Raw genomic sequence first — 18,076 nt, 5'->3', positions numbered from 1 at the left:
CTTCAAAGAAATTTGCAGCGAAACCAATGACTAAAGTTTAAATATTTGAGAAAAAAGACTATTTTTCTTTTTGAAAATGGTTACTTGGAGATCATAGTTAAGTGCATGATACTTAGAAACACCATAGAATATTCTACTTTTGAAACTTTACATTCAAAAACTTAATTATCTTCCCCTCCAGGCATAGAATCCAACCAAAAAATAAGTACAGACACATTTGTAAAATCCTTAAAATAGCATATTGTTAACTTTTACTTTTACTTTTATATAGAACCTTCAGAATATCAAGTCAAAACAAGAGACCCTTCACCAATCCGAATACCTGGAGGACTCATGATTCATTGAGAGTCACGAATCATTAAAAATCACTTTCTTTAAAGCAAGTCTTTGTAGCCAGTCAACAGAATATCTTATCCATTGTCAACAAAGAAAATGTTAGGATGGATTTAATGATACCGGATCATTAAGTATGTTCATGTAAGGTATAATAATTGGAATGATGTTAGATTTGTTTTTTCTTAGGAAAAAATTCAAGTATAAATTTACAGTGGTATCTTTGGACACTAGTATAGAATTACAGAATTACCCTTGAAGGCAAAAACAAGTGTTATTCTAAGCTACACTCTGCGTGATTTGTTTCATAGCAAATTTGAGTCCATATAAGAGTAATTGGTTGTATAATAATATAACATTTTATAGTTAGCAGAGTATTTTCTGATCAATTTTATAAATCCCTATTAACTTGCCAAAAGGAAACTGCTAATAAAACTATCCAGTATATGTGCCATTTGTATATCCATTTCCAAATCATCAACTACATCATTAGCCTTAACTTTAAGTTTCTAAATATATTTGATAAGATGATTAGTCTTAAAAACCAGAAGTGATATCTTTGGATTTTTGTAATTTGAATACTATTGAACTGTACTTTGTTAACTTGATGTTTTTATGTCATGTTCATAAAGATGTAAAGCAACTACACTGGCCAAAAAATCCATGTGCATTTCAATGATATATTTCATTTGTAAATTTACTTTTTTCCTATGCTAATTATTATGAACTTCTGCAATAATAAAGTAATATGATAATTGTTACTTTCTATATTGTTATTATAATGTTACTTTTGGCCTGATTTGACATCAGAATATAACTGTGAATAGAAAATTGTGGAAAAGATGTTTGTTAAGTTTTTGATACATATGTGCTTTTTAACTCTCTGCAATCACATTATACCCATTTCTAAGAACACACATGAGTTAGTTTTATCTGTAGTGACACAGAGACTCAAATATTCAAGAACAGGAACATATATTTAGTGATATATTTACAATTAAAGGTCAAACATTTTCTACCCGTTGGTATCAGATCTATTGCTCTTCACTATACTTCAGATCAAATTGTCTACATTAAATCAAATTTGAAGTTAACATTTGGCTATGTTTATTTGGAGTAATGGAAAAGCCATCCTTTATCTTTTCAAACAGGGAAGAATAATTTGGTGAGTCACAAAGCTCCCTCAAGGAGCTCTCCATATTCCAGTGGTTGCTAATTCTCTTAGTTATGGGAAGAGAATGTAGGTCTTTCCATCTCCAAATCACTGCCATTTATTGCAGGCTTGCTAATGCCTGGGAAAAGAACTGTTCCCTAGAAAACAGAGGAACGAAGTCAAGTTGCTTTTAGAAATATATTTGTGTTGAGCAGAAAAGGGGGGGACAGAGTGTGAAGTAATAACTAATAGTTAAAGAGATTAAGCAATTTCTCAAAGTCTCGCACTAGTCAATATAAAAATTAGTAATTGAACACAGATATAGCAGATTTTAGAATCTTTTATCTTAATTCCTAAACTCTACTGCCAGTCACTTATCCCAGCTGTAATTGTGTCATTTTTGTACATAAACAACCAGGAAATACCTGTTTTAAATATTCTTCTCTGAAGTACCATCTATATCAACCTAGATTACATGTCTAGTAATTAGATGCTTTTACCTGTAATAAAATGGCTTAAACGATAAGGAATACATAATATTTCCTATAACAAGAGGCCCAAAGCAGAACATCTCAAGGGTCGGTTGACTTAGCAGTTCAGTGATACCTTCCAGGACTCAAATTTTTCTTTTCCACCCTTTTCATAGTCAATGAATGACTGGCACAGGTCAGACTTTATAAGAAGTCATGGAAATATAGGAATTCAAATTGCCATAATTGATAGTCTAATCCCTGAATCACCTGAGGAAAGGGTGAATTTCCAAGTAAAATCAGAGTTCTACTTAGCAAGGATGAACGGGAGAGGAATCTTAGGTAGGTAGTCAATAGTTTCTGCTACAAAAGTCTAGACTATCTCCTTTGTAAATTAAATGATGCCTCTCATGACCTCAAACAAGTAAACTGAACAGTTTGGGCTTAAGTTCTATTTTTCATTGGGCTCTTTGGAACTAAAGAGCCCAAACCTAAAACAGTGTTTCTCAGGCTGTCAAGGAGCTCAAGTTCTACCAATTCAGGATTTTTTTTCTATTCATTAACGAACACAATTCGTTTGGTAGAAAACAATATTGGTTGTTTTATGTAGGCAAGAACATTTCATCTTCCAGTGAATCTTTTTCCAGAAACATGGAGATCACCCATTCGTTGGCAGGGGAAATGCTTGAAGTTTATGTTACTGACTGTCAAGTTACAGGATCCGGTGAGTGATGAGGTAAACACTACTGCCTGGGTTTTTTTGTGGGAACTGCCATCCAAGCAGAGGTGCACTTCAGAGGACTCATCTGTGTTGGGAACCTCTGCCTCAGTTGCACTAGAAAGGTTAAATAAATGTTTCCCAGATTAGTATTAGTAGACAATGTATTAGTATACAATGTTTCCAGATATTAATAAAATAAAACATCAGGGGTCCCTGATGCCAAATAAATGTACCATCAAGACAGAAGCGTCATGCTTAGAAGGTAAAGGTGAGATACAAGCTATGAAGAAAAACTTTGGGAAACAAAATTTCCACAAAGAAGAAATTCAGAAGTTATAGATGTTCTGCTAAGAGCAAGCTTCAGAGACACCTATTCTTTTGGGATCATGCCATCAAAATTATTCTCTGCAAACATTAAGCAACTGGACTGAAACAGTAGAATGCAAAGGTGTTTAATAGGAAAAAAAAGTTTGTTAATGCCCCTGATACCTCAATAGTAGAGGTCTTCCGATGTTTGAAGATCAGTTTTGAGGGATTTGAAAGAGCGAAATGGTTGATGGGAACATGAAGATTTATCTAGCCTTTCATGTTTGTATTGAAACTTGTTAGAACCGGGGGCGGGCAGAGGGGGGTGTAGGAGTGAGGATCAGGAGTGAGCAGAAGAGGGAGTGCTCAGCATTGTTGACGGAAGTATTGAAATTCACGAGGATTGTTCATCATACAAATTATAAGGTGTATTCCACCCATGATGGTAGTTCTTATTTCAAGCATACAGCTAGGTAATAAAGAAAACAAAACATCATTTTACACATTCATCTGGCTGTCTTACAAATACTGTAAATTTCTTTCATCACAGGTATTAATCCTTTTTCATATTTTCTCCCTCCACTCCTGCCATCTTTCTTTCCTCTAATTTTTTTCAAGTTTCATAAAGGATGGGAGGGAAACAACCTCAGGAAAGGAGAAATCAGTTAGAAGCAGAATACTGTAAAATGGCTAACAAAGAGGCATTGCCCATAAGAACATTTAGATCCACGCTTTAAGTCATTTCACATCCCATTCTCTTTCACAAATGCATTTCAAGTGAAATAACTTATAAAGTAACATAAGTACACACCTTATCTCATAAGCTATCAGCCTGAAGACAATTAGACATCGAAGGTGATACCACCTCACACTTGTGAGAATGGCCATCATCAAAAAGAAAAGAGGTGAGTGTTGGTGAGGATGTGGAGAAAAGGGAACCCTCCTGCACTGTTGGTGGGAATGTAAATTGGTACAGCCACTATGGAGAACAGTATGGAGGTTCCTAAAAAATTAAAAATAGATCTACCATATGATCCAGGAATCCCACTCCTGGATATATACCCAAATGATATGAAACCAGAATCATGAAGACATATCCACACTCCCATGTTCATTACAGCATTATTCACAGTAACCAAGATATGGAAACAGCCTAAGTGTCCATCTATGGATGAATGGATAAAGAAGATACACACACACACACCCACACACACAGGAATATTATTAAGCCATAAGAAAAGGAGAATCCTGTCACTGGCAACAACACGGAGGGAACTTGAGGGCATTATGCTAAGTGAAATAAGTCAGAGAAAGACAAACTCTGCATTATCTCACTGATATGTGGAATCTAAAAAAAGCTGAACTCATAGAAACAGAGAGTAGAGTGGTGGCTCCCAGGGGCTGGAGTCTGGACAAAATGGAGGGATGGTGGTCAAAGGGTACAAACTTCCAGTTATAAGATGAATAAGTTCTAGGCATGTAATGTACAGCATGGTGACTGTAGTTAACAATACTATATTTTATACTTGAAAGTTGTTAGAGTAGATCAGAAGAAATGGTAATTATGTGAGGTGATGAAGGTGTTAACTAACCCTAGTGTGGCAATCATTTCTCAATATATAATTGTATCAAATCATCACATTGTACTTCTTAAATTTATCCAATGTTTCATGTAAATTATATCTCAATAAAGCTAGGGGAAAAAAAGAATTAATCTTGATTTCCAATCATGTCCAAAAATACATGTTTGAGTCTTTGAATCATTCAGTAGGAAAAAAGAGAAAGTAGAGAGAACTATTAGCAAATAACTTATATTTTTATATAAATATTCAGAAAATTGGTAAGAATAGCCAGATTTTGGTTATGGGACTACCAAACCTATGGACTAAGCATGAAGGGAACATTGTTAGTGTGGGTGTCTGATGTAATGCATGTAACCCATGTTTGGACAGGCAACACCTAGAGAAGTTGGCTTCTGCCAGTTGCATTTCAGCTTATTCATCTTCTTTGAGTGACTGGGAGACAAAAGTATACAAAGAATAAATATTAAAAACTAAATATTTTAGGGGTTGAAGAAGACAAATAGTCCCTCTTATCTGTCAGGATACTACTTTATAAGTCCACATTCTCATCTATTGACTTACAACATATTATAGCATATATGTAATGGTAATGGATATTTACATTTATTTATTCATTGTCTGGTCTCAGAAGGCTCTATTTCCCTGATGATGAGAAACATATCTTAAAGTTACCAAGAAAGGTAACCAAAATGCTTATTCACCTGAACTCAGTCCTCTTGGAAAACGAATCAGCTATTTTAACTTTGAATTCCCAGTTCGAGGACATCTCACCTCTTTCTCTCCTCTCCCTCTCCAAGAGGGTATATTTATGAATGTAGAGTATGCTTAAGTATATGCATGCTGCCTTCTGTATCTTTGCTGGTGTCTGCTGTGAGTGACTGTCCTGTCTGGTCTCTGGTCACACTGCAGCAGAGTCTGCTGAGGATGGCTGGTCCACCCTGCTACTTTGGGTACCGTGGTTCCTTGTCTTGGCTTTCAGTTTTGAGACTCCCATATATGGCAGCTTTCTTCCTCTTAGGCTGGGCCTCTTCTGGCTCCCTAGAGAGGGTCTCCACATTCTTGCATTCCTCTGAGGAGCAAAAGGGCCGTCTACTTTCTTTGCACATGGCTATATTATGCACTATTTTGTTGAAGCTAACTTCAAATCCTTCCTTCAGTCATGGGTCCTGTCCTGCTAGAGTTCCAGTGCCATGCAGATTTGGCAATATAATTAATGTACAACTTTGCTGAGAGGAAAGAAGTAAAGCCTTTTATACTGGGATTTTCCCCAAACTTATATGGGTGTAAGCATTGGTCCTCATTTCTGCCCTGGTCCCTAACACCCAGTGAGATCCCCCATGGATGGGTTGGGATGATGATGGGGTAAGGGGGTGAGTGGTGGTTAGGAAGGAGTTGGGGCAGGATGCCAAAGCTTAAACTCTCGCCTCTGCCTTTCTCTCTCCTCCATCTCTCCAAGGTCACCATCTAAAGTGGCCTTTTCTTGCCCTATGTCCTCCATATTTTTTATGCTATATCTTTTAGTGCAACTTTACCACTCAAGTTTACCAGAGTTGGATCATGATATATACAAGGACGGTTTTATCAATAGAACTTAGAAAGCGCTACTCTCTTCACAAAGCCTGGCTTTCAATGCCATTGTTCCTTTAAGTACTTGAAAAGGCTAGGTTTTAAGCTCCAACTGAACAATGACTCCTTTGTTCTAAGACTGTACCCAGTCTTTTTCGGGAGTAATGGATACTTGTTGCTTCACTGGTTTTGGAGCTGTAGAGAATCACGATTCAAGGAAAATGAAAAAAAAAAAAAAAAAGTGATGGCTTAAGATTTTCCATTATGTTTCTATCACAGACATACAATGTTTCAACTAAAAACTAAAGTTATTAGAGAGGAAATAAAGACAAGGGAAATGAGAGGAAAAGAGAAGAGAAAAAGGGGGAAAAAAAAAGAGAACAAGTGCCAGAGGATTTGACAAATTGCCCCTGTTTCCCTCTTTTTCCATTTTCTGAATTATCTCCGCTTTGTTGCAGGCAGAAGACAAGAGGGTGCCTATTACAGGGGAGAACCCCGAATATAAAACCACCTATGAGACAATGCTTGTAGGTCTATTCAGATTAGGCCTTTGGAGGTTGTAGTTTTGTAGATCACTGGAATTATCATCACCACAGGTCAATCAGAGAAGCCCCCAAATCAAACAATTTCCCCACATTGGATTTAATTTGTTGGTCAAATGTAAAAATTTTTTTTGTTAAAGTCCACAGGGCATAGTTGAGATTTCTGAACTAGAAGTAGTTTGATTCCCCTTAGGAACTGATTTGCTTTTATATAATGGACATTGAATGTAGCACCTCAATATATTTGCCTTTATTTGATAGTGGCTGCTAGAAAACTCAGAGTTTCATTTGCATCTAACCTTTAGAAAGTACCCCTGGTTATACAGACTTTTATGATATTTTTTTTTCCAATATATATTTGAATTTGCCTTCATTATCTACCTTATTTATGATAATACTCCTAGTAATAAGTGTGATAGGCTGGGTTATCCTACAGTAACAAGCAATCATGAAATGGCAGTGGATTACAATAACAAAGCTCATTACAGGTAAGCTCTGATGCCATAATGGGGAGGTCCAGGTTGACAAAGCAGTTTTTCTCCAGACTATTACCAGAGGTAAATTAGAGATTGTGACAAAGTACATGTTGGGTCTTAAAAGTTCCATCAAGGATAATACCTGTCATTTCCACTCACATTTCATTGGCCAAAGTAAGTCATATGGCTGCCTGAATCAGTGAAGTATAATCTTCCTCCAGAGAGGCCCAGGGAATATTTGGGGATAACAATATAGTCTATCAAAATAGGTAGCATTTATTTAAATAATTCTTTGGAACCTGGCATTCTTCTAAGACAGGCATTCTTCTAACCCTAACCCTAACCCTAATCCTAACTTTAGACACCATTTTATACCAGTTCTTGTGGTGGACCTGGACGTGACAGCCAAGGGCTGAAAGTCAAGTAGGGGTGACTTAGACTAAATAATAATTAATATCAATTGTGGCAGCATTAAAACATTTTGACAACACATCCCTTTGCACTCTCATTACTTGGTATCCTGAATTTGACAGGAAAGCAACATGCGGATGTATTCATTTCAAGTTTACTATCAACAGAATGGTTGAATCTCAATGGAATGGTTGTATCTCCCCCAAACACATATACTGGAATCCTAACCCCCAGTGTGATGGTATTTGGAGGTGGAGCCTTTGGGAGGTCATTTAGGTCATGAGGGTGGAGTCCTCATGAGTGGGGTTAGTGCCCTTATAAAAGAGACCCCAAGAAATCCCTAGCTTTCTTTCCCCCATGGGAAGACAAGGCAAGAAGCCAGCAGGTTGCAACCTGGAAGAGGGTTCTTACATGAATCCAAACATGCCAGCCCTCACATCTCACAATCCCAACCTCCAGAGCTGTGAGAAATAAATTTTTTTTCTTTATACGTCACCCAGTCTATGGTACTTTGTTGCAGCAGCCCAAACTGACTAAGACATATTATGATTAATTTATACTATATAATAGAAGGCAGGCATTTGGAGTCTTGTAGATAACTATTCATGCCCAGGCAGGGATATGGAAATATTTTTTTATCAGAATTGAAAATTTATGCCTTGAAGCTGACCATTTTTGAAGGCTTACAATTTTAAAAAATTTCCTTATGAAATTTAAAAAGAATTCTATTTAGTACTTAATAGATTACACATCATTCAAAAATAATTTCACATGTACTTATGAGTAAACATTAATGTAGAAAATATCTTTTGTTAAAATTTCTTCCATTTCTTCTTATGAGAACTGAAATTATGTTATGATAGACTTCTTTTAAAGTCTATGAAAATAAGAAGTACTATAAATTTAACTTTACTATAATAAAGTGCCTTGCATTTTCTGGTTTCCAGAATATATAACCATACATTATGTTCATTCTTGAATATCTTGAAGCATACATACTAGGAAGTTTAGCATGAAAGAAACAGGCACTCAAGCAGGTGGATAACATAATTTTCATTTTCCTAATGTATACCAGAGTCTAAATTGCATCTTGCCTTCATTTGAAACCCAACCATTCAGTTTATGGTAAACTGACTTGATGGGAAGTTTATCTTAAGACTTATGTAATCTTTGCCCCTTGTGTATCATGATATTTGGGGGAATATATTTTCTGGGGATAACATACGGTGGAGCAATCTTTCAGGTTACCTCTTGTGACCCCGAGTTTGCCTTATGGGGGAAAAATATGTTTCCAATTAAAGTTGTCCTATAGGGACGCTATTCTTTATGAATTCAGAGTGAACAATAGCTAAGGACTCTGGTTCGTGTTTGACAACTGGTGCAAAGCACCTTGAATCAATAAAACTGTTATTAATTCCATCCTAAGTACTTGCTATTGGTTCACCTTGACATGATTCTATAAAGAACTGCAGATTTGAAAACCTCTAATACAGGTTATTGTCCAGAATAAGGCCAGTATTCCTGAAAAAGGCCAACATACAGACAAAAATATTAGAACATCATATAAATAAAGAACTTCACAACAGCAGTGTGTGGTCACTGTTTTAGGTACTTTGAGGGTCACAAAGAAATGTAAAGACATACTTTATTTCCCTAAATGATACTTCTAGAAAACAAGACATAGAACTTTAACTTAAAGCTATGTAGACCAGGGTTTATAGTTCTTATCAAATACATAAATTCACTTTGTGTCAAATGATCCAACCATTCTTTAAAGATCTCCTAGGTTGAACCCTGCATAATGCTAAGTCTACTAAACATTCTTCAGAGTCAAGTAAAATCTAATTACGGGATAATTTATCTTTTTTTTCCCCTTACTGTTCCCAAAGCATAGTCTTTCAAGTTCTTCCATATTTAGTTTATCATCCAGTGCAAAGCAGGACAACACAAAGCCGTGTTAATTATTCATCACTTCGCCTTCATGACACATCTCTAGTTTGTTACTATACCCTATTTGTTTTCTGGAGCATAGTTTACAATTTTACCCTCCGATTCACGACTGAGTATCCAGATCCAAAGAGAAAATAATTTTCTCTTGCGTTACTAGAGCCCCGCATCTCCAGGAAAAAATCAACTTGATAGGCAATAATGGGGGAGGAGTTGACCATTCATTCCCTTCCTCCCATTACAAGAATATCAAGGTAATTTAAAAAAATGTAAAAGATACGTTTCTCTCTGCAAATGCTCCTTAACAGACAGTCAACAGGAGGAAAGATACACCCGTCTATTTTTTATATTTATTTAAACCTAAGGAATTGAGTGCAGTTTGAGAAACATTTATTGGAATAATGACATATCACATGGCAAAATTAATTCCTCTTAAGTAATTTAGCCCTTTTTAAATGTTTGCCTTCTTTTACCAAACAAATACATAGATGCAAAGAGTGATTGCTATGTCTTATCCATGACCACCTGGGTGTGGAAGAAGTTCAAGGCTCTAAACATAACTCCCAAGTATCTGCCCATCTGAATTCCTGCATATTATAATTTCTGAGCTCTTTATCAACCAGCTGCGTCCACACACCCACATTCCCCCATTTTCCCCTGTGCTTCTGCCACACTGACATTCTTTGAGTTTCCCAGATGCATCCTTCCTTCCAAAGGGTCTTTACACATAATGTTCCCTTCAACATGAAATGGTCTTTTCCCTCCTCTTCTACTATTTAGCAACTTAATTCTTTTTTCAGGTCTCATCTCTTGAATCATGTCCTACAGATGGAAATACTTGACAAGGTCATACCTTCTACCATGCACATTTAAAGATTAGTTTCTCCCTCTGGCACTTATTACACATGTAATTGACATTTGATGATACTTTCTATGATCCCCACCATCAGACAGTTCCATAAGGGACCACTGGTCATTTTGCTCATTATTATATCCCAGGCTCCTCTTTAGCCTGGCTGATATAGACGGTTGCTTCCCAGAATCCAGTCTCATGCATGTCCAGACAGAGAATTATGATTTTGTTTGGGGTAGAAATATACTCAAGTAAAATGCTTGAATTTCCTGACTTTAGCAGCTAAGCATAGTGATGTGACACAGTTCTGGCCAATGTCAATGAGTAAGTTACAATTTTCCTGATAAATAGAGACAGATGCACCAAGTCTTTTATTGTCCATCCTTCTGGCCTTGAATGTGAATATAAAGACTGGAGCTATAGAAGCCATATTGGGACCATGAGGAAACCAGCATAAAAATGAAAAATAACGTATTTTCATTGTGGTGAAGCAGGAAGATAGCATTATAGGGTGTAATGCTATCTACTCACATAGATGGGATGGGCCTCCACCAAAACGAGTTCAGATGTGGAGACTGATGACGCCAAACACACCAAAAGAGTATGAAGAGATGTATTTCTCACATAGGGATTCTTTCTGAGAAGATCAAGGAAGATATTCAAGCAGATCTGAAAATGGCTTGTGGAAGGAAGGGGTGAATGGCCCTGTGCTTTACTGTGCTGGGGAGTAGAGCCAAGGGGCGGGGTGGTTCCTGCACAGTTTGAAATTCCCTGCTGGTGATGGCATGGTTTGAACTTCCCCTCCAGCACCAATGGACGGAGCACCAGGGCTTTCTTAAGAGCTTGCCCAGATCTGGCACAGAAGGATAATGGCGTGTGGGGGTACTTAAGTGCTATCAGTGGTCACGTGTCAAAAATGGGGTCAGACATTTTATTATTTAAGGCGTTAGAAAAATAACTGCAACCATGTACCTCTGTATTCTCATTAGTCACAGACATATACAATCTTAATTGTACAGTAGGTGCTCAATAAATACTTATTTTTTTATTGAAGTATAATTGACATTTTAGTTTCAGTTGTACAACATAGTGATTTAATATTTGTGTATATTACAAAATAGTCATCACAATAAATCTAGCTAACATCCATCACTATACATAATTACAATTTTTTTCTTGTGATAAGGACTTTTAAGATCTACCCTCTTAACAATTTTCAAATATGCAATACAGTATTATTAACTACTGTCACCATTCTGTACATTACATCCTTATGACTTACTTATTTTATAACTGGAAGTTTGTTCCTTTTGACCCCCCTTTATCCATTCTGCCCACTCCCCATTCCCTGTCTCTGGCAACCACCAACCTGTTCTGTGTACTTATGAGCTTAATTATATTATATACTTGAAAGTTGCTAAGAGAGTAGACTGTAAATGTTTTCATCACAAAAAAGTAATGGTAAGTATGTGACATGGTGGAGGTGTTAATTAACACCATGGTGGTGATCATTTTGTAATATATCAGTGCATCGGGTCACCTCATTGTACATCTTAAACTTACACAATGTTACATGTCAATTATATCTCAATAAAGTTGGGGGGAAAGAAAGCAAGCTACCAAAGATAGGTGACTAGAAACAGAAATGCACCAGGGCTAAACTTACAAAACCATGACTGAGGTTTTAAGTCCCATCCACCAGTTTCATAGAAAAGGTTTTATTGAAATTCACTAAGTGGCTGCCATGTATATGTCAGTTATTCTTACAGAGTTACCAGAAGAAATTGGATTTTTATATTTTAAGCAAATGAATTTTAAAAAGAAAACTACTGGGATTCTTGTTGGAAGGTTTTTAGACAAAATGAAGTAGTCATTTTCCAATGTTGTCTTATAGTGAGAAGATAGAAAGTTTTTATGGGGGGGCATACATTGTTTTTAGAAAAAATAAATCTAAAAATGGAAATATTTCCAAATAAACTATTTTTGGAAGGTAGGAAGGAAGGAAGGAAGGAAGGAAGACAGGAAGGAAGGAAGGAACAAAGAAACAAAGAAAAAAGAAAGAGCCAGACACTGGTATTCCAATTTCATTGTTTCCCCTCTACTTTGGAATATACACACATTCAGAATATGAATTTTATCAGCTGACTCCCAGATGATCCAGTTACATCTAGACGAAGCTCTTGGGGGAAGAAAGAAAAACAGGTGGTGCTTCTCAGAAAGTTTCCAGAATATCTGCCCAACAATCCAATATATTAGCATCCATGTACAGATAGAGAGGGGCCACCGTGAAACTGTCTGATTGAGAGACAGCTCTTCAGGGTTCAGACGACTCAGGATAATGGTGTGGTTAGCCGAGACATGTTGTTGCTCTACTTTACCAATGATCTTAAAGAACTAGCTGTAGAAAGGAAAGTTCAGATGAAACAGTTACCAGAAGTTATGAGATATTACCATTTGATTCCTAGAAGGGTATAAGCCCTTCCCTAAGCCACATAAGCTTGATACTATGGCTCAGTTAGGTCAGAGGTTGGATGGCTCCCACGGAACCAAAGAATAGACTTTTTCAACAAAGCTCACGACTTCATGATCGAAGCATGTAGAATGATATTCTGTAGAACAAGGAGAAAAGAGAAGTCTGCCTAACTTGATAGCCCACCAAGGAAACACTGGCAGCTCCAATGTGGCAATAGACACCAATCCAATCATGCAACCATCAAAAGAGTAGGAATAAATTCCTAATGTTCATGAAATTTCTGTCTTTAGGTGATGCAGGATATGGAGATTAAGGCTGTTAATGATGTTCTTTAGACAGGGTTACTCAGCAAAAGTCTAATAGTAAGTTCTTACAGTAACTACAGTCCCATGAAATACAGAAAAGTCAGCTCAGAAGGCATAGTTCAATGACACAGTGTAAGAGTGAAGCATGGAAATTTGCTGCCAATTTAAGATTACACTGTTCTGGAGTTTAATGGTGAGCTGTCTCTTTTGGAATCATAGCAGGCCTTTTAAGACAATGCACCCTTTTCACGGAACAGAATACAGGATGATCTTTTATGAGAGCCTCCCTGAGTGTTAAACCACTCATAAGGGAGGAGGACTTCCACTCCAGGGCAGTGCCCTAGAAAGGGGCAATAAAAATGATGATAGTTAACATTTATTGACCACTTTTGGGCACTTTGCCAAACACCTGTAAGCATTATTTCATGAAATTCTTCCAACAGCTGTGTAAATAAGTGCCATTATTATCCAAGTTTTATATGTAAAGGAAGTGAGGTTTGAAGCGAGGTTTAAAGGGATTGGTAAATCGACTGAGGTTGCACAGCAGTTAAGTAATAGATCAGATGATGCCAAAGACAGCTCAGGACAGATGGATGGGCAGTAAGTCCAGTACACCTCCTCTCTTCTGGGGCTGAGCATTTGGGTCAGTGTCTCCTTCTCACAATTGATGTGTATATCTTAATTTGCTGTTATAATAAGCTTGAGGGATAGAACGTATAGAAAATTGGTGAAATCTGTCTCCGATCCAAGCATCCTGGAGAAATCCTGATTATGAGCCTGTTTAATTGGATCTTGTCAGGAAACAGAGTCAAGGGGAGGAAGGTGGCAGGGGATGTGACATTTGTGTCACATACTCCCCTTCTTGTTTGAAATTAACTCATTTCTATTTTTATTTTTCCACCTAACCACCATGTAATAGATAGCTATTATGCCAGGCCCTAAGGAAGTAAGAATGTTGGACACAGCAAAGACCCTGCTCTCTTAGAGCATGTATTCTCTGGGGAAAGAAAGAAAATAAACAACTAAATAAACAAGTAAAGAGTTAAATAAACAAATAAAGAGTTAAATGAAACAAGTTGATGTGAGAGAAAGTAACTAACTTTACTTACTTACTCTGCCTTACTTTAGTCAGAGTTGTCTGGGAAGACTCACTAAGGAGGTGATATTTATGCTGTCAGGACCTGAGTGACCAGAAATCACAGCCAGGGAAGGAGCATGACCCATGACTCTCAGAGACAATAACCAGGTAAAGGACCTGCAATGGGTCCCAGACTGGCTTGTTCCAGGAGCAGAGAAAAGACAACAGGCTAGGACACAACACACAAGGGGAAGTGCCACAAGGTATTTGGAATACATGGAGCTTCCAATACCCATTAGATACCTGAGAGGAGGTGTCAAACTGGTAAGTGCTTCTCAAACTTTAAAAAACATATGAGTCCTGCAAGGATCTTGTTAAAAATGCAGACGGTGATGCAGTCAGTCTGGAGTGGAGCCCCAGATTCTGTTTTTCCCAAAAGCTCCCAGGTGATGACAACCCTGCTGGCCATGGAACACATTTGGATAAGGGAGCAGGGTGGCAATTTTGCATTTGTGAGTCTCTAGTTAAACACAATGGAGAGAAGAAGGAGACCAAACAATGAAAGAGGTGGTAGGACCTGGGACCAAGGATGTAGTAGGACCCAGGAGAGAGCAGGGCCACAGAAACCAAGAAGTGCTTCAGAGAACACCCACTGAATGCTGGCAGAAAACGTCCGACCTCCACAAAGGCAAGAAACTCCCCCCGTACTTGGGTAGGGCAAAAGAAAAAAGAAATAACAGAGACAAAAGAATAGGGATGGCACCTGCACCAGTGGGAGGGAGCTGTGAAGGAGGAAAGATTTCCACACACTAGGAAGCCCCTTCACGGGCAGAGACTGCGGGTGGCAGAGGGGGGAAGCTTCGGAGCCAGGGAGGAGAGCGCAGCCACAGGGGTGCGGAGGGCAAAGCGGAGAGATTCCCGCACAGAGGTTCGGCGCCGAGCAGCACTCACCAGCCCAAGAGAGGCTTGTCTGCTCCCCCGCCAGGGCGGGCGGGGCTGGGAGCTGAGGCTCGGGCTTCCGTCGGATCGCAGGGAGAGGACTGGGGTTGTCGGTGTAAACACAGCCTGAAGGGGTTAGTGCACCACAGCTAAACGGGAGGGAGTCCGGGAAAAAGTCTGCAGCTGCTGAAGAGGCAAGAGACTTTTTCTTCCCTCTTTGTTTCCTGGTGCGCGAGGAGAGGGGATTCAGAGGGCCGCCTAAACGAGCTCCAGAGATGGGCGCGAGCCGCGGCTATCAGCGCGGATCCCACAGCAACAGGGGCGCAGAGGAAAAAACGGAGAGACTCCCGCACAGAGGCTCGGCGCCGAGCAGGGCTCACCAGCCCGAGAGGCTTGTCTGCTCAGCCCCGGGGTGGGCGGGGCTGGGAGCTGAGGCTCAGCTTGGTTGGATCGCAGGGAGAGGACTGGGGTTGGCAGCGTGAACACAGCCTGAAGGGGTTAGCGCACCACAGCTGGCTGGGAGGGAGTCCGGGAAAAACTCTGCAGCTGCTGAAGAGGCAAGAGACTTTTTCTTGCCTCTTCGTTTCACGGCGTGCGAGGAGAGGGGATTCAGAACGCCGCCTAAACGAGCTCCAGAGACGGGTGCGAGCCGCGGTAATCAGCGTGGACCACAGAGATGGGCGTGAGACGCTGGGGCTGCTGCTGCCGCCTACAAAAAGCCTGTGTGTGAGCACAGGTCACTCTCCACACCGCCCCTCCCGGGAGCCTGTGCAGCTCGCCACTGCCAGGGTCCCATGATCCGGGGACAACTTCCCCGGGAGAACGCACTGCGCGCCTCAGGCTGCTGCAACGTCACGCCGGGCTCTGCCGCTGCAGGCTCGCCCCGCCTCCTCCGTACCCCTCCCTCCCCACGGACTGGGTGAGCCAGAGCCCCCGAAGCAGCTGCTCCTTCAACCCCGTCCTGTCTGGGCGGGGAACAGACGCCCTCAGGCGACCTACACGCAGAGGCGGGTCCAAATCCAAAGCTGAACCCCAGGAGCTGTGCGAACAGAAAAGAGAAGGGGAAATCTCTCCCAACAGCCTCAGAAGCAGCGGATTAAATCTACACAAACAACTTGATGTGCCTGCATCTGTTGAATACCTGAATAGACAACGAATCATCCCAAATTCAGGAGGTGGACTTTTGGAGCAGGATATATTAATTTTTCCCCTTTTCCTTTTTTTTGTGAGTGTATATGTATATGCTTCTGGGCGAGATTTTGTCTGTATAGCTCTGCTTTATAATAGCTTTATTTTACTTCACTATATTATAGCCTCTTTCTTTCTTTCTACTTTTTCTCCCTTTTACTCTGAGCCATGTGGACGAAAGGCTCTTGGTGCTCCAGCCAGGCATCAGGGCCGTGCCTCTGAGGTGGGAGAGCCAACTTCAGGAAATTGGTCCACAAGAGACCTCCCAGCTCCATGTAATACCAAACGGTGAAAATCTCTCAGAGATCTCCATCTCAACATCAAGACCCAGCTTCACTCAATGACCAGCAAGCTACAGTGCTGGACACCCTATGCCAAACAACTAGCAAGACAGGAACACAGCCCCATCCATTAGTAGAGAGGCTGCCTAAAATCATAATAAGGCCACAGACACCCCAAAATACACCACCAGACGTGGACGTGCCCACCAGAAAGACAAGATCCAGCCTCATCCACCAGAACTCAGGCACTAGTTCCCTCCACCAGGAAGCCTACACAACCCACTGAACCAACCTTAACCACTGGGGACAGATACCAAAAACAACGGGAACTACGAACCTGCAGCCTGTGAAAAGGAGACCCCAAACACAGTAAGATAAGCAAAATGAGAAGACAGAAAAACACACAGCAGATGAAGGAGCAAGGTCAAAACACACCAGACCTAACAAATGAAGAGGAAATAGACAGTCTACCTGAAAAAAAATTCAGAATAATGATAGTAAGGATGATCCAAAATCTTGGAAATAGAATAGACAAAATGCAAGAAACATTTAACAAGGATGTAGAAGAACTAAAAAGGAACCAAGCAATGATGAAAAACACAATAAATGAAACTAAAAATACTCTAGATGGGATCAATAGCAGAATAACTGAGGCAGAAGAAAGGATAAGTGACCTAGAAGATAAAATGGTGGAAATAACTACTGCAGAGCAGGATAAAGAAAAAAGAATGAAAAGAACTGAGGACAGTCTCAGGGACCTCTGGGACAACATTAAACGCACCAACATTCGAATTATAGGGGTCCCAGAAGAAGAAGAGAAAAAGAAAGGGACTGAGAAAATATTTGAAGAGATTATAGTTGAAAACTTCCCTAATATGGGAAAGGAAATAGTTAATCAAGTCCTGGAAGCACAGAGAGTCCCATACAGGATAAACCCAAGGAGAAACATGCCAAGACACATATTAATCAAACTATCAAAAATTAAATATAAGGAAAACATATTAAAGGCAGCAAGGGAAAAACAACAAATAACACACAAGGGAATCCCCATAAGGTTAACATCTGATCTTTCAGCAGAAACTCTGCAAGCCAGAAGGGAGTGGCAGGATATACTTAAAGTGATGAAGGAGAAAAACCTACAACCAAGGTTACTCTACCCAGCAAGGATCTCATTCAGATTTGATGGAGAAATTAAAACCTTTACAGACAAGCAAAAGCTGAGAGAGTTCAGCACCACCAAACCAGCTTTACAACAAATGCTAAAGGAACTTCTCTAGGCAAGAAACACAAGAGAAGGAAAACACCTACAATAACAAACCCAATACATTTAAGAAAATGGGAATAGGAACATACATATCGATAATTACCTTGAATGTAAATGGACTAAATGCTCCCACCAAAAGACACAGGCTGGCTGAATGGATACAAAAACAAGACCCATATATATGCTG

At 39.5% G+C, this 18,076-nt stretch overlaps 1 protein-coding gene across 1 annotated transcript in view; it reads left to right on the top strand.

The window, feature by feature from the left end:
- Positions 1–2,774, top strand: part of GFRAL (GDNF family receptor alpha like) — a 59,825-nt gene extending 57,051 nt beyond the window's left edge. The window contains 2 exon segments of the mRNA XM_007186949.3: positions 272–290; positions 292–2,774. Coding sequence (XP_007187011.1) covers positions 272–290; positions 292–345 — 73 coding nt within the window. The 3' untranslated portion in view covers positions 346–2,774.
- The last annotated feature ends 15,302 nt before the right edge of the window (positions 2,775–18,076 follow it).

The sequence above is a fragment of the Balaenoptera acutorostrata genome, chromosome 10 (assembly GCF_949987535.1).
Source record: "Balaenoptera acutorostrata chromosome 10, mBalAcu1.1, whole genome shotgun sequence".
Lineage (NCBI taxonomy): Eukaryota > Metazoa > Chordata > Mammalia > Artiodactyla > Balaenopteridae > Balaenoptera > Balaenoptera acutorostrata.
The sequence above is the reverse complement of the archived record's forward strand: the minus strand, read 5'-3'. Positions and strand labels throughout refer to the sequence as shown.